Raw genomic sequence first — 23,180 nt, 5'->3', positions numbered from 1 at the left:
AATTAAATGAAATTAGGAACACAATGCATCAACAAAACAAGAAGTAGAATAAACAGAAATTTTTTTTAAAAACCCAAACAGAAATCCTAAAGTACCAAAATATAAAAACTGATCAGAAGAATTCGATAGAGAGTTTCAAAACCAGACTCAACAATGGAAAAGAAAGAATCAGTGACCTGGAAGATAGGACAATTGAAATTATCCAGTCAGAAAAACAAAAAGAAAAAAGAATGAAAAAGAGTGAAGAAAGCCTATAGGAATTATGGGACACAATGAAAGGAACAATGTTTGCATTTTGGGAATTCCAGAAGGAGAAGAGAAAGAAAAAGAGACAAAAAGTATAGTTAATGCAATAATAGCTGAAAACTTCACAAACCTGGGGAGAGAAATAGACCTCTAGTTCCAAGAGGTCCAAAGGACTGCAAATAGGTTAACCCCAAACAGGGCTACACTGAGCACCTGTCAAATGCTGTAAGAAGTCAAATAGGAAAAGTAACCATGATCAAATGGTTACTGCCAAATCTTTAATCATCTGAAGAAAGGAACGATGACATTTTCTCAAGAGCCAATTTAGTAGCAGAATCTGTCACATAGGAAAATTAAGTATTCATGAAAAATTATGCATATCAAATGCCTTTAAAAGTTTCTTTTGTAATGCCAAATCAACTTATGCTACTCATGAAAATTCACTTTGGAAACATAAAACAAACCACAGAACATCCTGCAGTCATTCACCAATATCAGCACCAAAGCTAACGTTCAATAAGAACTTACTATGTTCCAGGCACTATGCTAAGTATACTTTAGAGGATTATCTCATGTAAGGCTCACAACTCTATAGTAGGGACTAACAAACTATCTCCACTTTACAGATAATTTAGAGAGATTAAATATCTCGACCAAAGTAACTTTACTAAGCATTTACCAAGTACAAGGCACTATGCTTGAATATGGAAATACAGATACAAAAATAAACCCACAACCCTTCTCCTCAAAGGGCTTGTAGAACAACAGTAACGACAGACAATAGGCAATAATTCACTTAAGTGCCATAAAGAATAAGCACAGACATCTATCTATCTGAGCCGGGGAAGGGGTACCCTGCTTAAGTTAACACTGGAAGGAAGCATGTAACAGTGGTGAGATAGAAAACAGGAGAGTCAGACAAAGGCTCACTCAGGAAAAGCACTCAAGAACATGCAAAGAACACTGGATTGCATCCTAGAGCCATGTAAAGAGCACCCCCAAGACAGCACTGGCTAGGAAGTCCCAGGGGACATCTTCAGCTGGGGTGAAGGAAGGGATGTTGAATAAAGTCACGACTGAGTAAACGTTGGAAACTAAGTGAATGTGCCCGGATTTCTGGCTCTGGCAAAGAGATGTATGACAAGGCTTTCCTTAGCATTAGGGACTGTAGGAAGCACTATTTGGGGAAGACAGGTGGAACAGAAACTTACATACTTTCGTCATCCATGTAGGTTACAGAGTTCTGACTCTTGTGACTTAGGCTTCCCTTAGACTAATTTCATTTATTTAAACAGCTTCATAAAGAAACAGATGGCCTAATTTTATAAATTATGTTCTCAAAGGGGTCAAGTCTAAGCAGTATTAATAGGTTTGTTTTAGAGCTGCCAAACCAGTAATCATTTTGAAGTTTACAAAACAAGTACCCATGAAGAAGTTCAGAAAAGATCAGCCATGAAAAGACAGAGGAAATGATAGTACACTTAAAGTAATAAAGAGGGGAGGGGCAGAGACAAGACAGCATTACTGAGCACGGGGATGCAGAAATAGCAACTCTGGAGGCAGGAAAACTCCCTCCTAGTCCCAGCTTTGTTATTTAGCCTGAAATCTGACTTTCCTGCTCTATCATTCTATAACGCAGTGTTTAAACACCACACACACACACACACACACACACACACACAGACATTTGCTTTATGGTTTGGAATAGGCGCCAACATCAAAGCCTGTGACTCATGCTGCTCTGCATAGGAAGCTATGCTGAAGGAGTGCCATGATGATGGTGTTACACCTGGACTCAGCCACTCTTTCTCTCCATAAAGGCTCCAAGAGGAAAAATGCACAGGAAACAAGAGCAAGACACAGCAAAGCCACTCCACAAAGCATCGCACAAAGCCTGATCTTTGAGGAAGGTCCCAGTTTTTCTTTTGCTTAATCTTAACTCAGATGTTAACTAAAAGAACATTATTAAAACATGATCATTTTAAAAATAAAATTAAGTATCTTCCTGAATTTTATTTCACATGTCTTTACAATGAAACTACGTATCAATCTATTACCTACACAAAAGCAAAAGGAATAAGTATTTCTTAAAAACATTCAAACAGAAAAAAGCATACAGCAAATATATCTTGGACATACTTACTCTCTTCCACTCTGTTCTTGGGCTAATAATTTTTAAAGCACATAATAAATTTATGCCCAATTTCTTTCCTACAACGTTTTGGACATAACTTTTGAATAGAGAATTTCAATTCATACAATAAAGTTATTTTAATAAGAGGAACATGAAAATGCACTTCAATGACACCGAAACATACACAAACTTCTAATACTGACAACTGATATCCAAAGACTGGGGACAGCTATATATACTTAAATGGTCCTCCACTAATATTTAATAACTAATTCACAAAGAGGGCCCGGTTACTAAAACATAACGTAGAAAGAGTTCTTTGGGGTAAGGCTGTAAACTGACAAGTTGTACAGTCACGGGCAAAACCCTTAATCCAAGAGGACCTCCCTCAGTAGAACGCTTTCAAATACAAAAAATCAGAAATTCAACTTGAAATGTCTTAAACAATAAGAAAGCTTATTAACTCATATAACAAGGAGTCCGGAGTTGAAGCATTTACAAGGCTAGTTAAGTCATGTCATCAAGTACCCATGTTCTTCCCAATTTTCTACTCTGCCAGCATAAACTTACTGGTTTTGCCCTCAGGCTTGTACTTTTTGTGATTACAAGATGGGTTCAACAATGCATCACATTCTCATACACATATCCAAAGACAGGAAGAAAGAATTACCCCACTTTGGGTCCTTTATGAAGAAGGAGGAAACTTCCAAAAGCCCCACATAACTGTATCATGTGATCACTCCTAAACCAATAATTTGCAGGGTACTGGATAATCATGATAATCTTTGACTAACAAAATGATTGCTTGGGGCTTGGGATAGTCTCAATTGCTCCTACTACTTAAATAAAACCAAGGTATACTGTTAACAAAGACAAAGGTAAGGCAAACAAAACTCTGTCACAATCACCAAGATACTGTGATGATTATAAACAGTTTAGGTGAAATGCCTGGCATTCTATCTTCTATCAACTCTCCTGTTATGTTTTTTTTCATTTCCTGAAATAAGCCTTATTTCCAACTCCCAAGTTTGTTAATAAATTCACTAAATTACAGGACAGTATCTCATTAAATTTAATATGAATAGTAAACAGATCTTACAATTTGTAATCAATCTTGTACCTTAAGTTTTACCACAAAAATCATATGAACTAACTTTCCAATGGTTTGCTTTGTTTCTAAGCAGAGAAGACACTGAATCACAATATTTCTCCAGAAGTTGAGTCAAATCATATTGAAAGCAATATTAAGCCATCTCTAAAAATACACATCTAAAATAAACAGTTCCATTTAATAAAATCAGTACCACAATTTATCTAACCTATACTCAAGTGCCCCTTTTCATTAAAGATGGTTGAGTTCTCATAGTAACATACAGAGGAAAGAAAATTTCCTTTTCACTTCCAAACATCAAACTAGTTAGGTGTCTTGATACGAGCAACCAAAAATGTAATAACAATAAATGCTAGTAAAGACTTCCTTTTATTCCTAACTTTTTTCAACTCATTAATGGCTTCAGGATGCTATACTTCTAAGTTAGGACTTTTATCACAGATTGTGAAACACTCTGTAACATAAGTTCACTGTTGACACTGACCTTTTTCCTTCTGACATTAAACAGAGACAATCAGGCAAGCAGGCAGAGAGATAGACAGATATCAATTACTATGAAAAAAAATACTATTTTTCTGAATAATATATTTGAAATTTTACTATTCAAACTAAATATTTATGTTTTACATATCTACGTATAATAGAGGAATCATATTTTTGCAAGATGCTCTCCTTAAATCTATATATGACTCTGCAAGAAATTATGTGAAGTCAGCCTCTCTGTGTACAACGTGCAAAACATAAGAGCTACAAAGATATAGTATTATATAACGGCAAGTGATTACTTAAAAAAAAAATGAGGTTAAAATTTGTTCCCCATAAAACAGCACTGTTGACAGCAATGAGAAAACAGATGGGCCAGATGGGCAGAGGAAAGGATTGCGTGTTCCCTTTTAGGTATGCTCAATTTTTTTTCTTTTTTGAATTTTATTTTATTTATTTTTTTATACAGCAGGTTCTTAGGCTCAATTTGAGAAGCTGCAGAAATCTTGCCGACGGATAGAATAAAAACTGGATAGAGACTGACGTAAATACTACCTATCTGGTCCACACATATTCATGCACACAGTGTTACATTTGTTCATGATCTAGCAGGAAAAGAGTTACTCCTATACTTAGCCAAAGGTAAATCTATCTTGGTGAAATTAGCATGATGCTCCAGGTGGCGGTCTTATGGAAAGAAGCAATCATCACATGGTCTAATACACCAAATAAACCTGGAGACTACTAAGGTAGTCACAGGCATACTGATCACACTCACATCCAAACTCACTATTTAAGGCTAAAGAGAATATGCACAAGTAAATGCAGCCCAAAACAGTTAACAATTAGCTGATGAATCTGTGGCTCAAGTTTCATGTTTCTGCCCTTTCCCTTTCTCTGTGTCTTCCACGTAGAAGAGAACACATATAAAAGGGGCTGAACATGCTGGTGTTTTATGTGGAGGAAAATATCCTGAAGTGTTCCCTTTTGACCCAGGTTAGATCCCTTGGGTAGGCAGACGGTTCATCACGGTTTCTACAAAACTTGCAAGGACAAGTACTGACTGACTTTGTTCTAGGCTATCTGTTCAAGGATGTTTGTGTAGCACACAGCTCTGCTAGACACTGTCCCTTCTAGAACGAAGATCAGGTTTGTTTACTTCCCAATTTAATAAAGATAGTGACTCCCTCTAAGGCTGAAGTCAAATATGTTTACTGCCCATCATGAAAGATTTGGGTTCCATAAGCTCAAGGTCCTCTCCTGCTCTGAAATTCACTACATTCGCAGGTGTCAGCTGGCCTGCATCACCAGCACAAACGCTGATACTCTGGCAATTCTATTACTGTAATAACCTGTCCGCCTGTGACCCAGGAATCCCATGCCTTCTGCCATTATCCATGAAACTGCGGCAGGCTAAGCCTCAAAGTTATTGACAAGCAGTTTTGGCCATTTTAAGTAAGACCTGTCATTCCCAATTACTCTTCAAGGAGTTACTGTACACAAAAATCTAACTTAGCTGACACAGCTGCCTGACATCAGCATGACAGGTGTATGTGTATACATATCAAAGTATAATTACTATGCATTTCTTTAAGTTGTGCTCATATGTTTACAAGCTATTTCTTCCACCTAAGTTCTCTGCTTAAAGGTAAAATCAAAATCCATCTCTTACCTCCATCCTCTCCCTATCATTTGCTAAGACACTAAAGTCTCTATTTCAAGGCTGTGCCACTAAAGAGTAACTGGATATATACATCTCAGTGTAAAGTGTGCTTATAGAAGTTATCTCAGAGGCAACTAATAACACTACTTCTCTCTTAAAATATATCTATGAGCTGCTACCTACATGTTGTAGCCTATTCGCTAATCATTTTCTTTGCAGAAAGTATAAATTATTATATTATAGTTGTCCTTCGGTATCCAAGGGGGATTGCTTCCAGGACCCCAGCAGATACCAAAATCTGAAACTGCTCGAGTCCCTCATGCTACAAAATAGTGTGGTACAGTCGGCCCTCTCTGTCTGCAGGTACAAAACCCCCGGATTTGAAGGGCTGACGGTAGCTGCTTTTGATGATGGTAAAGTCATTAAGTCCACTGGAAATCATTACAGAATTTGAGCTTTTATTCTACTATAAGAGGTCATTAGAGATTAAAAGAATTCTAAATGAAGCTGATTAACTGATAAGTGTTAACAATATAAGAAACAGAGAAACTGTCAAAATAATGGAAACCCATGATGCATCAGAAATGCAAATGATATACTACTAAGAAGCTAAAGTCTCCCACAAATCTGTGTCACTTAACATGAGGATTCAAAAATCACTTAACATGACTTTATTCAATGTAATTAAGGAAACTGACCATAAAAATCTCCCGTCAATTTTCTGTGCCTATTTAACTATTTCTCTTGACTATATTCTTAAATAAAGAATATGACAAAATTATTTTTTGATGAATGAAAATGTCTTCATTTAGAAACAAATATATACCTATATATGTAGACACACATACACAAATCCATGAATACTACCAATTCTTCCATGAGGTAAAATCTCCTCTTGGGAAGTTCTCAAGCAATGTTAGAGTTTGGAATTCTCAGTGTTTCATAATAAAATAAGTAATGAACATTTTATTCCATAAACTATACAATTTACAATTATTATAAAGTCAGTTTATTTAGCAAAAAAATTAATTTGAAAAAATGTTTTATCACATTTTAGGATCTCATCATGTCTATCTTTCATTTGAAGAATACATAATAGCAGCTACCAAATTACTGATCATTTGTTATGCTCTAGGCATTGCACTAAACACTTTAAATACAGTCTTATTTAATCCCAATGACAACACTGAGATGTAAGTATTACACCTGTATTTTTAATTTTTTTTTTTTTTTCCGGTACGCAGGCCTCTCATTATTTTGACCGCTCCCGTTGCGGAGCACAGGCTCCAGACGCGCAGGCTCAGCGGCCATGGCTCACGGGCCCAGCCGCTCCGCGGCATGTGGGATCTTCCCAGACTGGGGCACAAACCTGCGTCCCCTGCATCGTCAGACGGACTCTCAACCACTGCGCCACCAGGGAAGCCCTATACCTGTATTTTTAAACAAAACTAAAATTCAGAGAAGTTAAGTAGTTTGATGTCAATTAGATAGGATATGAATTGTAACTGGACCATCAGTTCTATTCAAAAATCTATGGTGGTAACTATTACTGTCATAAATGTTACTTCCTTAAAAGCAACTAACGTCCAATTCCTGATTCCAGGTTCAACTTTAGATTTCCGTTTGGGTTCCCCAGAACAAAAGAATACACAATCCATGCCAAGTCAACTATTCCAGTACTTATGTTTGTAATATTTATTGTAGTAAATTAAGTTCCAGCTATTATATTTTCTGGCTCAATTGTGTCAAATCTTATACTGGGCAACAGGTTCTAAACTAAGCAAAAAAAAAGCAGCAGTAGCCGCCACATATGTTCAAAACAACTCTGGAATATCCCTAGAAAAGTAACACACTTGTGACCAATATTTCCAAGAAAGAATGTTTTTCTTCCGGTATTGGAAGAGATCATAGTTCTTTTGTTTGTTTTTTTAAAGAAAATGTTGGGGGTAGGAGTTTATTAATTAGTTTATTTATTTTTGCTGTGTTGGGTCTTAGTTTCTGTGCGAGGGCTTTCTCTAGTTGTGGCAAGCGGGGGCCACTCTTCATCGTGGTGCATGGGCCTCACTATCGCGGCCTCTCTTATTGCGGAGCACAGGCTCCAGACGTGCAGGCTCAGTAGTTGTGGCTCACGGGCCTAGTTGCTCCGCGGCATGTGGGATCCTCCCAGAACCCGTGTCCCCTGCATTACCAGGCAGATTCTCAACCACTGTGCCACCAGGGAAGCTCGAGATCATAGCTTTTGAACTGAGTACCAGACACTGAACTAGACTGCATTTCAGAGACATAAAGTATTAAACATATGTAATTAAGTATTAAATTACTTAATAAATGTTTAATAACATATTAATGTTAATTAATAAATGTTAATTAACATTTATTAACAATTAATTTGTTAATATGTTAATTAATAAATTAAGTATTAAACATATTTAACATAAAGTATTAAAACTTCTCCTATATGTTATTTTGCTCTTTTCCTTAAATAAAATATGTGTATTCTACAATATCACCATGTAGTATCATTAGGCTCTCCTATTTAACAGAAATAAAAGTTTTGGAAGACATCCTTTTTAAATCCACAACAATTTTCTCCTTAATTTTGCATTTTTAAAATAACCTTTATAAAAAATATTTAATGGAAATAGATGCTATCACAATTTATAATTACACTAAATTAACAAATGTCACATGTTAAAGCAGTCTTACAATTGGAGATGCTAAGACGCTTTCAAGATGTACACTTTTGGGCTTCCCTGGTGGCGCAGTGATTGAGAGTCTGCCTGCCGATGCAGGGGACAAGGGTTCGTGCCCCGGTCCGGGAAGATCCCACATGCCGCGGAGCGGCTGGGCCCGTGAGCCATGGCCGCTGAGCCTGCGCGTCCGGAGCCTGTGCTCCGCAACGGTAGAGGCCACAACAGTGAGAGGCCCGCGCACCGCAAAAAAAAAAAAAAAAAAAAAAAGATGTACACTTTTTAGACTTCTTTTTGGGACTTTTTTTTTTCCTCCCAACTGAAAGTTACCATGGTTACAATGGTCTCTCTAGGAGATAAATCATCAGAATTTGCATGGAGTTCCTCATTGTTTTTAATGCCCTCTGCTCTGGTAAACTACACACACAAAAAACTACTTTTCAAATCTTCTCCCTTTCTCAAGAAAAACTATGCCCACAGCAAACATCATTCTCAATGGTGAAAAACTGAAAGCATTTCCTCTAAGATGAGAAAGAAGACAAGGATGTCCACTCTTGCCACTATTATTCAACACAGTTTTGGAAGTATTAGCCATGGAAATCAGAGAAGAAAAAGAAAAAAAAGGAATACATATTGTTCATAAAAAGGAACAAAATTGGGTCATTTGTAGAGATGTGGATGGACCTAGAGACTGTCATACAGAGTAAGTCAGAAAGAGAAAAACAAATATCGTATATTAACTCATATATGTGGAACCTAGAAAAACGGTACAGATGAACCAGTTTGCAGGGCAGAAATTGAGACACAGATGTAGAGAACAAACGTATGGACACCAAGGGGGGAAAGCGGCAAGGGGTGGGGATGGTGGTGGGATGAATTGGGAGCTTGGGATTGACATGTATACACTGATGTGTATAAAATTGATGACTAATAAGGACCTGCTGTATAAAAATAAATAAAATTAAATTTAAAAATATAAAAATAAATTTTAAATATGTTGGCAAGGGTCTAAGATAAAAATTTTAAAAAGAGAAAAACTATGAAATCTAAGAAATGTATATAAATACCCAATGCTAAGCAAAAAAAATCGTTATATTTGTAAATACAGTCTTTATTTAACAGTGGTTCTTCACCAAACCTCTTACTATAACACCACTAATTTCACTAAGGCCTATTTTTATGTTAAAGTAAAAAAAAGTTAAAATAAAAAAGTTGAAGGCAAAATACTGAGTTCAGAGTTGTTTCAGGCAAGGAGTAAAGAGAAAGAGAATCAGAGTTACTTGTGTGTGAGGGCTGTTTTTTCACTCTTTCCACCCAGCCGTCAAGAAAGTTGCCGTAATATTTGAAACCCGAATTAGAGCCACGTGTATGTAAATAAAACTTCACCAGGAAAAACTACTTGCAATTAATATGGAGAGACACTCTCACTAAAATGACGTACAATTAGAAACCTTACATTTCCAAAATACTTTTTTTTCCAATCCCACTAGATCAACCATCCAAGGTAGAGATGGATAACTGAAATTCACAAATAACTCTACAACCACTTTAAATACGGTCAGTTACTTCAATCCGCGTGCTCATCAGAGTTACTATAGGACTAAGATTGAAATCAGGTGATCTGAATTTCACAAATAAATTTGCGCAACCTAAATGTGAGGTTATTCGCACAATTATACCTTGAGTTTAATATAAAGAAAAATATACAGCTTTAAAAATGTATATAAAATACAGAATAACTTTAAACACGGTCTCAATATGCTGTTGCCTCCTGAAACGGATAACGAAGGGAGCAGCGTAATGAACACAAGGGACAACTCGTTCCTATAGGTTTGAAATACTCCTAAACGGTATTTTCACATCCAACACACTCTTTTTTACTGACTCGACGGCCCCGAAACTCTGCCTTTAAGTAAGGGTCAAAAACGCTCCGTTTCTTAAAGGTGTGAGGTGCTAGGCGCACAAAAGACGATGCTTCGTTGTTTTTTGAGAAAGCACTGGGCAACCCCACTTTTGAAACTGTGGAACCCAAAGGACTTGCGCAAAGGCCTCTCAACCGCTCCCCAAAACAACCATCGCCCACACCTGGCGGCCCGGCTGCCTAGCAACGCGGGAAGGCTGCCTATGAACGCGGCCCGCCTGCCCGGACCCGTCCTGGCCCTCCCGGGAATGCCCAGAGGATTCATTCTACCTCCTTTTTCTTCTGTCCTCCACCGAGCTGGATGCAGAGAAGCAGCAGGAGGAGGAGAAAGGGAAAGCTCCCGGTGGGCAGATACCGCGGTCGCCGCCCCGCCTGCCTCCGGCGTGAAGGAGCGCCCCTGGCACCCATCGCCGCAGGGACGTGTCTCCTCCACGCTCGGTAACCGTGTGCGCCCAGCTCCTACCGGCGCCCTACACCTGCCAGGCCAGCCGCCGGGAGCCCCCTGACCGTCCCCGCGTGGATGCCTGCGGCCTTGCCAGGGAGCCGGGAAGCACCGGAGGACGCGGAGGAGATAACTGACGGAGCATCCGGTTCATTGGAAGAGGAGACCTGGAAAAGCCCGGGATGGGGCAGGAAGTGGGCGTGGCGAGGGAGCCGGAGCTTCCGTGCACGCCGCGCTGCGCTCTCAGCCGGACTCCATCCGGAGACCCCGGCAGCGGAGGGCGCGGTTTTCCACCTCGCCCATCTGAACCGTAGGCTGTCCTGCCACTGAAACCAACACAGGGTCTCGGGAATATGCGAGAGTCCTGTTTATCCAACACTTTACCTGGAACCAGAGACAGACATAATTGCCTTCTTCGGTGATGGAGAAGAGCTTTGAGGAATTAGTAAGGATCTGGCCCTTCTAGCTAATGGCAATCTGATCCCATTGGGACATCTTTACTCAACAGTAGTTCAAAGAACTGAGTGATAATAGACATCTTCTATGCCTGTCTAATTATTGTGAACATAGTTTCTTAGCACTTAACATAAACAAAAATCTAAAATAAGAAAGTGATGCCGAATATTCTCATTCTAGAAATAATTCTTATCCACAGATGCATAAACTAATTTTTAAAAACTTTAATTATTTCTACAAGTAATGTTTTCCCAATACAGTTTTGCTTTTCCTGTTCATTACTGTTTTCTCAAATTCATAACACGTTATTTTGATTTGATCAATGCGGTACTACTAATAACGATAACTCAGTGCAAAACAAATTTTAATATAGCCTCATGGTCACAGAAGTTTGTTTATATCAAATTTCAATTTATACACTCTTTGTCTGCATAGAAGAATGACTCTGAAGCATAAAAAGATCAATAAAAGACTTCCAAGCATAAAAAAGTATATATTAGGATAAAATTCTATCAGATTATACTGCCTGTGGGAGAGTAAATTGGTTTAACCACCTTGAAAAACTGTTTGGCAGTACGTGCTAAAGCTAAATACACCTACCCAAGACCCAAAAGTTCCACATAAACATACAGTCAGCACGTGATATGTACCAATTTGTCTAGCAGCTTTATTCATAAAAGCCCAAAGCTGGAAAAAGACCAAATATCCATCACAGTAAAATAGAGAAATAATTTGTGATATAGTAACACTATATATCAATAAAAACAAACTAATGACACTTATACATAATATGAATGAATTTTACAGCATAAAGATCCAGACACGAAATATATTGGGATTTGTAGAAATAAACAAAGATCAACTAAATGAGAACAGGCAAAGGCCATTTATTCAGAGCTTGCAATAACAAGTGAGTCAGCTGCCATCACCTGAGTTTGGGCAAAGACTCAAAGGTAGGCAGAAAAGTAGGAAACATTAGTAGTAGAAAAAGAGGAAGGCTTCAGGTGTGCTATGACTGGAGGCTGTGGACATGGGGGAAGCTGTAGGTGGGCTAATCAGAAGGGGGCACCTATGTGACTGTCTAGGGGTACATATTTAGCTTTCTCTAGTTGGTCTTAAGCTGGACGCAGGGACAAAAATTAGGGAAGCTGTCAGTTATTAATCAAACCCTGGGCATTCAGGATCAATTATTACAGAAGTTATTATTTGGTTTCCTAGATTGTTATTAAAGCTAGCAATCTGACTTCCTACTAGTCCAACTTAGAGCAGCCTGGCTTATTGGGTTATGATAGATAAGGGGTTGGTTTCCTGGGTAGGCTGCTGCAGGTTGTGGATCCAAGCTCTATTTTTATATATGATCTGGCCGTTGTTGGTTATTATATTTATTATCCCAGATTAGAAGTCAGGACAGTGGAAGAGGACCCAAGAGAGAACCCTGGGGTGCTAAAAATATTTTACAACCTATTTCTTGATCTGAATGCTGGCTATTAGATGAGTGTATATTCTTCGTAAAAATGTATTGAGCCAGAAACTTATGATGTATTTATGTGTATTATATTTCAATAAAAAATTTACTTTTTAATAAAGAATTTTATGAAAAGCACATATTTAAAATCCTTGGAGGCAATAGAATGGAAATACAAGTTCAGGAGGGTACAAATGTAATGTAAAATATTCAACCGTTAAAAAGAAGAGCTCCTTCTTGTTTGTTAGTTTTGTAATGGATAATGACGGCCATCATTTCCATATTTTGGGAATATTTAAAAGAATGCTGTGACTTATTTTTTAAATGTCAGTATTTATAACTTGTTGGAAATTTTATTCTTTGCAGCTATTTAAACTTATGATGAGAATTTTTAGATATTTGGTTTAAAATGCACAAAAGAGTATCTAGTCTTCCATACTCTTTTAGAGGGATGTTATCAAAGCATTTTGAAGACCATATTTGTCCTGTTTCTGGCACAGAGCTCCTAAAACCCATGGAATTTCCTAAGTGATGAGAGTGATAAAAGTGTCTTTTGTAACATTGATCAGGTGAGATTTGGAAAGCACCTAAGGATGGTGCTAGTTACCTGGAGAACTAACGAGGTGATGACAGGGTTGAAGCTTTCAGTCTCAACACCTGACCTCTGGGGAGGGGAGAGCAGGAGCTGGAGGTTGAATCAATCGCAGATGGTCAACGATTTAATCAATCATGCCTATGTAATGAAGGCTTGAGTTCAGAGAGCTTCTGAGTTGGTGAACAGGTGGAGATCTCGGGGCGGGGGGCGGGGCGGAGAATGATGCACTGGGAGATAGCATGGAAGCTCTGCACCATTTATCTCATACATTTCTCTAGGCATCTCTTCTATGTGGCTGGTCCTGAGTTACATCCTTTTGTAACAAACCAATAGCCTAATAAGTAAAATGTTTCCCTGATTCTCTGAGCCACTCTAGCAAATTAATAGAACCCAGGTCATTGGAACTTCCAATTTATGACTATCAGTCAGAAGCACAGGTGTTAACCTGGGTGTCTAAGGAGGGGTGGGGGGGTGAGGAGAGAGGAAGGGAGGTGTGCAGTCTTGTAGGGCTGAGGACTTAACTTGTGAGATCTGAGGCTATCTCCTATCTCTGGGGTGAATAGTGCCAAAATTTAGTTCAACTGTAGGACACCCAGGTGGTGTTTGAGAATTCCTGGTGCTATGGAAAAATCCTGCCACACATTGGAATTGTGTGCAGAATGTTTTCAGTGATCAGTGTTGCTTTATCTTTCTTACTTAGAAATACCCAGCACCCAAAGATTATTTTCTAAGTAGCTTAATCATATGTCTAAGTCTGCTGTTAATGCTACTCTCTGATTATGGAAGTGTGCTATATTTGTACTGTCTAATATGGTAGCCACTGGCCATATGTGACTACTGAGCACTTGAACTGTGGGTAGTGCAACTAAGGAACTGAATGTTTAATTTATTTAATTTTAAGCAATTTAAATTTCAGTAGCTACAGTGGCTATTATAATAGTCACTACTGTCCTGAATAGTCCAAGGTCTTGAAGTTCGTTAAGAACCTGGAATATAATCTCAGTTAATACATTAAGTCCTCATGATTGGCAACATTGTAAGAATTTCATAAAATTAAACATTTAAAAAGATGCCCACTGTTTTCATTATGTATATATGTATACACACACATATATTTTAATTAAAAAATAATTACTTAAATCATAAATCATTTTAGGGAATTTAAACTGTGTGAAATTTAACCCTGATTTGTATAAATCTAAATATTGTGCTAATATTATTTTTATATGGTAAACAAAATCTAACAGACTCTTTAAATAATGCCAAAAGTTATTTCACATATTAGAACTAATATCTCTTTTTTTAAGCTCATAATTATAGTAATGAAGGCTAGTACGTGCACACTGAAGCCTCTACAATTTTTAAAACAAATGTAACACAATAATGTTTTTCTTTTTTTAAAACAACTTTTAGTGTTTGCACTAGATAGCCCCAAAGTGCATGTATACAAGAAATACGATTTTTCTAATGTTACTCTTTAAGATTTCCCAAGCACAAGAAAAAGAGAGGGAGAATAACAGAAATAGAAAAATAAGAAGTGAGAAGAAGCCAACTTCCAACAAATATTAAATTATCACTGAAAAGAGCTAATTGTCTCCTCATTTGCAAGGAGAGGAGACAAAGTTTAGATGCAGGAAAACACGTTTTGGCATATATACACAAAAGAGAGAAAGAGTGTTTGACAATTTTATCAAGCCATTCAGTTTAAAAGCCAGGGATTATTGTACCCTGAAGAAATGAAATGAAAGAGGAGTCTTCTACATTGAATAAAATAATCTCTTTGTTGTAGTCAAGACAATCTCCCCATGAGAGTTTCTTCCTCTTTTGTTCCAAGGGAGCTTTCAAATGAACATCTTGCTAATGTCAAAAGTTCCCCCAGCAGTCATTGCAGTTTCACGTCGTCTCTGGGAAATTTCACCAGTCAGAGAGTAAGTCTATCTTATATTTAGAGAACATAAAGGAAAGAGGGGTTTGGCTTGAAAGAGTTGCAGAGTTAGATCAAGATGGCCCCATGAGAACTCCAGTGGTCAGTAACGTTGGTGTTTGTGCAAACTTGTATCTCTAAAACTTGCCCTGATCAGGAGCCAGAAAACCGCCCCCGACTCTGGGGATGAAACTACATAAATTATTTCTCACAAGACTGAGGGAAAACTCCTTACAAGTTTTTGAAATGGTGACCTAATGCATTTTTACTCAAAGAACATTAGTCTGTTGACACCTTCTGAACTCTTTTTTCAGCACTGGCTGAAAGATGGACTTATCAGGTCTATGTCCATCCCCTCCTTACAGACTTTTCTTCTTATAGAATAAACAAGCAGACCATAGAAGTGACTATGACAAGGCCAGAAAACAATTCACTGAGAAACAACATAAATCTGATCATATGACCAAAAAAGTCCCAAGAGAACTTGTTCTGAAGTAAACAAAAAACCCAATGCTGAAGAATCACAATGAAATAATAATCAGAGCTTAGTTCAGAGTGAAATTAACCTCCCATAAGTGGCCAGGGTGACACCTTGAACACTTGAGCAGGTAGAGATTTCGAAGGGCCCCAGTGTGTACCTTATTACTGAGTCTAGAGTCCTGGTCCAACAGTGAGGGTCTCGGCCCAACCTTAGTGGAACCTGAGTGTCTGTTAATATCCTCCAGCCAAAGAACACACCTGCAGTGGAACTAAGTTGAGTTTATTGGCTCATTGCAAACAAAGGAGATAGCTCATCATGGGGAACTGGGGGAATCTCAGTAAGACTGTTGGAAGAAACTGCTGTAGGATTTAGGCTTGTTTTTAAAATTTTTGGAAGGATTTTTAAAATATGGTTCTGCACTGGATTAGGAACTGTCAGAAGCAGGGGCAAATCCATGATGGTGTCTTAATCATTTCTGTCTAGAAGGTTAGAGGAACAAAGTAGAGCTAAAGATAAAATTGATCAGAAAAGGATGAGTCACATCAGCTGAGATAGGGAACGTTTGGTCATTTTTGTGGTTTGTAATGTGCTCTTCTTTTTGTCTATGTTCTGACAAGATTATAATGGGACTCATTTTTGTCTTTCTCTGTCACAGTCACAGAGTGGCCTTGTGCAACGTTGGTGTGTCCTGTGAAGTTTTTTATAATTCAATAGAGGAAAACTAAGACCTGTTAGAACCAGAGGAATCCAAGCTGACTGGAGCCAGGAGCTAATTTGTTCTTCTCATCTTGAGCAAAATTATCTTAATTTCCTAATCAAAAAATCTATAGGATTCTTGTGAGGCTAAATTAAACAATACATATAAGGGAATTATTACAAAGCTCAGAATATATAAATTCTTAATAAATATTTGCCAGTGTCATGATTATCTTTTACCATTACATTGAAAATATGTTTCCCTCCTGCTGAATAGTAAATACTCTGAGGACAAGGACTGTGTTTAATTTATCTTTGTACTCGCTGCACCGATTACAGTGGAGTCCCTGGGAGCATGGGCACTGGGGCTAGACTCCTTCCTCTTCTTCTTAACTAGCTGTGTGATCTTAGGCAGATTACATCACCTCTCTGTGTCTCAGCTTCTTTATTTGTAACATGAGGATAAGAATAAGACAATGAAGGTGAAAGAAGTGCACGCATGCCAATAATTTAGAACAGTACCTAAAACTTTGTAAATTCTAAAACATTGTAAATTCTATGTTATCTCCCACTGTGGTCCTAGGTGCTCAATAAATATTTAACTGAATCCAGACATGAACTCTACTCTACTAGATACTATAGGCATAGTCCTTGCCTAAGAAACATGGCTAGCATAGCACAGGGAGATCAGCTTGGTGCTTTGTGACCACCTAGAGGGGTAGGATAGGGAGGGTTGGGAGGGAGGGAGATGCAAGAGGGAAGAGATATGGGAACATATGTATATGTATAACTGATTCACTTTGCTATAAAGCAGAAACTAACACACCAATGTAAAGCAATTATACTCCAATAAAGATGTAAAAAAAAAAGAAACATGGCTAGGTATCCAGCAGGTTTCCACTGGAGAGAGGAGCTGATCAATGTGGTGTCAAAGCATCCCTCTAGCTGCTGTGTGGAGGATAGACTACCAGGGTGCAAGAATGTGAACAGAGACTTCAGCCCCATATTCCTAACACTGTCTGTGATGCAATACAGGAGAATAAAAACCTTTTCCCCTAGATCTGTTATACAGATGCCACTATGTTACACAGAGGACAGTGTAAAGAGAAAACACCTAGAACTACAAGAAACACAGTTTGAAAACCAGTTTGGAAACATTAGGCATTAATATTTAATCCTAGCAGCCTTTTCTCATTTTCCTAAACATACTCATTTGTTAGATAGTATATCTAAGTAATTTTAGTATTTTTCAAACACTTGGCTATTTAAAACAAGTTTTCTATGCTGAGTGTTTCTTAGAAATATTCTAGAATAAAAATATTTTTTTATGTTATGATAAATTATACTCAATTATTTTTAAACTCTATCTTAGTAACTGAAATCTTGAAGTACTATGTCTACATAATCAACAGGAATTAGATTATTTTTATAGGTATTGTTAAACCTCAACCTAGTGCTACTTCGCATAGCATTAAAATATTCCCTTTTATTCATATAATTTAGTAGCATTTATAAAAATCCTTTGCATATGATCGTTTCATTGTTGTTAGATTTCCGCCCTAGAATATCTATCAAATTCAATATAAATTCATATTTAAAACACAGTATTAAGGAAGAGTCGAGTACAAGATCCACCAAATGGAATTATAGTACTAAAGAGCATGCACCTGTACAGTTACATTTTAGAACCTAATGTTTCTGTTTGGGATGTTTCCAGAAACATCCCTCAGCACATGATTTAATTACGTTGAATGTCTGGTTATCTCGAGCAGCATTTCACTTATTTGTTCAGCATGTTTCATGTATCAGGAGGGGCCAGTGGAGCATATGGTAGGGTCAAGAAATATAATTTCAAAGAACTGTGCAGTGGTTAGTAACTGGGGGGCCACTGTGAGGACCAATGGGGAGGGCATCACTTTCTTAAATTCTTATAAATCAGATGCCCTGAGGTCAAAGTCCAAAATCTGGCTGTTTTTTTGGCAGAATGCTTCCAGAGTATTCTAGACTCACTAAGACAATGCAATTCATCTTAATGAAATTATATACAAGGAAGATAGGGATATGGACAAATGATTGAAGCTATTGAATTTATGCAATCTGTAGCAATTTTCTTTTAAAGAGAAAAGAATCCAAGAGGGTCACAGGAGTGCGTGGAGAGTATCTCAGAGATTCTGAAATAATTGAAGAAGTGCTCTACAGAGCCAGGAAAACATTGGAAAGGAATCTATGAAGCCAGGTGAGCAGAAGAGATAATTTCACTCTCCTTATTATGGCAAACATATTGTCTGAGCTTGGACAGATGTGAGTTTGCTGCTGAATACTTAACAGGATTATTTTGATTTGTAGTTTTCATGGTTTAAAAATGCTGTTATTTGTTAGGATACAAGTGGCCAAGTTAACTTGTTTTTACCTCTTTTCAATTATCTCTTCTTTTGAATTATATAGAAAAGGTTAAATTGAACTTTAAAATGTAATGAGTAAACTATATACTGAATCTTCAGGTACATGGCTTTCTTCCTAATTTATTTCCTAAACTTACCAAATAAGGCACCTTATATGCCAATATTCATATGCCAATAATTTTATTTCGCTGAATAAATGTTCATTTTTAACCCTGTCATTTTTCAAGGAAAGAAAGAACGGGTAGCTTTTTTTTTTAAAACACCACGAATGCTGAGCTAAGTATATATTTTTTCATATTGGCAAAATTAAGTATTTAGCTGAAATTATAATCAGTCATTAAGTTTTATTTGTAGAATATTATGACACATTCAGTTGATTTCCTGCAAGAGTTCATCATCTATTTTAGGGGCTAAATTAGTTATTAAGAAATATGTCAAAGGATATTTCCTGGACTAAAACCAGGACTAATAAAAAAGCTCAAAATGTAAATACCCCAATTAGTTAATGGGGTTTAATCCACACTGGTTTTATTACTAAAAGTCATTTTACTCATTAAAATTATATGTAAATGAATATAAGGTAGGATGAGGGGAATGCATATGGAGCTTTTAAACAAGGAGACAAAAAGCATTGTAACGCAGGGATTTATTTTGTGCAATGATATTGAAGCTGTAGCTCAGGAGCAAGCTGCAGGGACATTCATGCTTCGCACACAAAGGGGCTGATAATATGTGAACTAAAAATTTTAAATCAACAAGAAATATATTTTCTTGATTATGAAGTAAAACAGACCAATAGTTGATATCAATGTGGAAATTACAGTAAACTTTCAGTGACCTCGCATGATTAAAATGGAGAGTCATCAGTTATTCAAAATAATTTTTTAAAATTTATTTATTATTTAGTTTTGGCCGTGTTGGGTCTTCGTTGCCGCGCGCGGGCTTTCTCTGCTTGCAGTGAGCGGGGGCTACTCTTCGTTGCAGAGCACGGGCTCTAGGCGCGTGGGCTTCAGTAGTTGCAGCACGCAGCCTCAGTAGTTGTGGCTCGTGGGCTCTAAAGCACAGGCTCAGTAGTTGTGGCACACGGGCTTAGTTGCTCCGCGACATGTGGGATCTTCCCGGACCAGGGCTCGAAGCCGTGTTCCCTGCATTGGCAGGTAGATTCTTAACCAGTGCGCCACCAGGGAAGTCCCTCAAATTAATTTTTAAATGTTTCACACACTTTGCTTATGAATTTGCACAGTTAAAATTTCCAATATGATAAAAAAGACTTAATATGTAAATTGTATCAAACATCATTGAGTAGTTATGATCCAGAAGTGTCTTCAACATCAAATGGCGGATTTATCATCATTATCAATATTTTATCTTTCCTTCCAATCCCTGCCGTGTGCTCTGTTTTCCTTAATGCTACTCCATTCTCACCCATCACTCAGGCTTCAGACCCTGAAACTCTAGCACTGGCCCTTATCATTTTATACAGGGACCCCTAAGATTACATTTTGACCAGTTTCCCTCCATGTAGAGTCTAATATACCACCAAAATGAATTTCCCCCAAGCAAAATTATATATGTCACCCTTCTGCTTGGAAACCTTCATTGGCTCCCTAAAGCCAATATGATTAAATTTACATTCCCCTAGTCCCGTGTTCTAGCCTTTGTCTTTCCTACCTGTCTCTTGCTACTTTTCTCATTACTTTGCTACCATTTGCTTTCCCCTTAGAGCCAAACACATCTAATTCCTCTACCCCCGCCCATTCCATGGTTTGCACCTCCGTCTTTGGCTCCCCGACTTTGGGGGCCCTTTCTATTCTACAAAGCTCAAATTCCCTTTTATCATTTAAGACCCAGTGCAAGTTCCTATTTCCCCAAAAAGCCTTCACAGAATCTTCTAGTCCACCTTGAACTCACTTTCTGAATTCTCTGTCTAGTCCTATCATTGGACAATTATTGACACACTGCAGCAGTTCTCAGACTTTTTGAACTCAGGGTAACTTTACCCTCTTGAAAATGATTGCAGAACCAAAGAGCTTTTGATTATGTGGGCTGTATTGATCAATGTTTGCCATGTTCTAAATTAAAGCTGAGAAAAAATTTAAACAATTTATTTAACAATAAAAGTAAGTCAATCACATGTTAACGTAAAATAACGTTTTTATTTTAAAAAGCAGTAATGAAAAGGGTGACATTGTTTTACATTTTTGCCAATCTTACTGTCTGGCTTAATAAAAGGGAGCTGTATTCTCATATTGATTCTACATTTAATCTGTTGTGATATCACAAATCACATACATGATGTGATATCATATAACTTCTAGAAAACTCCACTGCACACTCATGAGAGAATGATAGTGAAAAGAGTTTCGCTATGGAATGACAGGGACAGAGTAAAGGGACAGTAGGTGATTAAAGAGTTAATCCCGCTAGGGAATTGTAAGTAGAGAAAAAAGTATGGGAGACCCCTGTAAGTTAATTATCACGCAAGAAAGCAGGTTTGCTTGCCCACAAAACCAAGCAGGCTTGCTTAGCAACAAAGCCATGCATAGAAGCATGTGACATGCCCCAAAACAATAAAGCAATGGTGGCATGAGAACCACATCCTGCCCAGTGAGCCCAGTAAGTTAATGATTCCCAGGACACGGTCCTCCGTGCACACTGGAAACAAAAATATAAGGCAGAGGTGACGTTATACTGAAACCTGAGATGATTTACCATACTTTAGTATATGTTACCGCCTTTTTGCCCATTTCCATTGCACCAATCACAGTCCCAGTTTGACCATGTAGGGACAAGAAATCTCCCCCACCCAACACAGAGGAGGAACTGATGATGGAAGCATGACTTCTACCCAAGAATGAGGAAAAAGGAGGTCTTCTCCCCCTCCCCACTTTTCCTTTGATTATGTGATTCCTTTAAGTGATTAAAACTGTAGCCCACTAAGTTCTCAGGGCAGCACTCCCTTGCCCACCCAGTTGTACCTCTCACAAGCAGCCTATACTAATAAACTCTTTGCTTACCTGTCACTCTGCCTCTCTCTGAATTCTTTCTGTGCCAAGACAGAAGAACCTACACTCTGCTGAGTCCCAAGATGCATTCTGTCGGTTTCAGAATTAAGCATAAGTTTGGGTATCTAAAAATGAGTCCTTCATTAGGTCTGTCTATGTCTATATCTACTTGCAAAAAAGTAAAAGGAAAAGAGAAGTCATATATGGTCACAATTATTTAGACACAGATTACCCGCTTTGTGGCTTTAAATCTCAAATAAACTTCCTTCCAATACTAATGCTGGGTATAACTTCCACAAAGCCTATTCTTAATTTAAGGATAAAAAGTTTAATATAAGTTGAAGCAAAAGCCACTGATTTTACATAAATATAAGACATTATTTTTGTTATAAGTCCATAATATATTCCAAATTCAAAGGTAAATGATCTTAAAAATTAAGTCACAACTTACTCCTTTCCATTACATATGGTAACTGAGAATTAAGTCTATTAATTATCCCACAGTGTTCACTATTATTATGGCTGGATGGTTATAAATTTGTTGAAAGGGATTATTTATAGTAAATAGGCTTACTATTATTTTAAATGCTAATTAACTATTTAATATTTCTACTTTCAAGAGCATAATACTAAGTATGTGGTATGATCACAGCAGTTAACATAGGCAAAGAAAAAAGTTTTTTATTGAAGTGTTAGGATTATGGGTTAGTTTACTAGAAAATACACTTTAACAAAACTCAGCTTTTTAAAGTCAATTATCTGAGAAGCAAAATATTTGAGAAGCTGGAAATACATTTACTATTTAATTGACAATTATTTAACATGCTACTCTAGGGAACATGGCACATTGATAGGTGATCTTAAATTTAAAATAAATGAAATAAGTCTTGTCTCTCAGAGAGCTTACATATTTTTTGGAAGACAGAGCAAGCACTCATGAAAGTTATGTAAGGAATAAGTAATAATACAAGTGATACTGCCAAATGTATATCGTGTAGTGGGAAATGGTAAATGTGAGCCCATGCCTTTATTATAGGACACTCAGACACCTCTGTGTGCCACTCCATTTCCTCACACCCTCCCCCGCTCAGCCACGCATTTAGTGATTACTTACTCCAGGTTTACACAGATGCACTGGGAAATGCTTCAACTCAGACTGTCTCACATAATTCTCACTTCCTGACTCAGGGTTTGCCTGATACTGTGGTAGAGATACCCACAGATGCAGGGGGATTAGTAGCATGGCGTAACCCTTGACAACTAGGAGATGAGAGACAATGGAGAGATGGTTCCCTATTACATCAGGTAGTTCTGAGGCTTTCATAACAGTCATAAGGATTGAGGATTGAGCACCAGTCTCTCAGGTGATGCATCTTTGTATTACTTTTCACCCTTTCCCTTTTCACTTCCACTGTCCCTCTCTCCTGCTACTTGAAATAATTTCCCAGATAAACTGTCTGCACATA

At 37.7% G+C, this 23,180-nt stretch overlaps 1 protein-coding gene across 1 annotated transcript in view; it reads right to left on the bottom strand.

The window, feature by feature from the left end:
• TUSC3 (tumor suppressor candidate 3) overlaps nucleotides 1-10,824 on the bottom strand; it is a 181,778-nt gene extending 170,954 nt beyond the window's left edge. The window contains exon 1 of the mRNA XM_024747785.1: nucleotides 10,519-10,824. Coding sequence (XP_024603553.1) covers nucleotides 10,519-10,656 — 138 coding nt within the window. The 5' untranslated portion in view covers nucleotides 10,657-10,824. The remainder of the gene's footprint in view (nucleotides 1-10,518) is intronic.
• Between the last annotated feature and the right edge of the window lie 12,356 nt (nucleotides 10,825-23,180).

Source organism: Neophocaena asiaeorientalis, unplaced genomic scaffold, assembly GCF_003031525.2.
Source record: "Neophocaena asiaeorientalis asiaeorientalis breed wild unplaced genomic scaffold, Neophocaena_asiaeorientalis_V1.1 scaffold326, whole genome shotgun sequence".
Lineage (NCBI taxonomy): Eukaryota > Metazoa > Chordata > Mammalia > Artiodactyla > Phocoenidae > Neophocaena > Neophocaena asiaeorientalis.
Note: the sequence above shows the minus strand (reverse complement) of the source record. Positions and strands in the feature narration are given on the sequence as shown.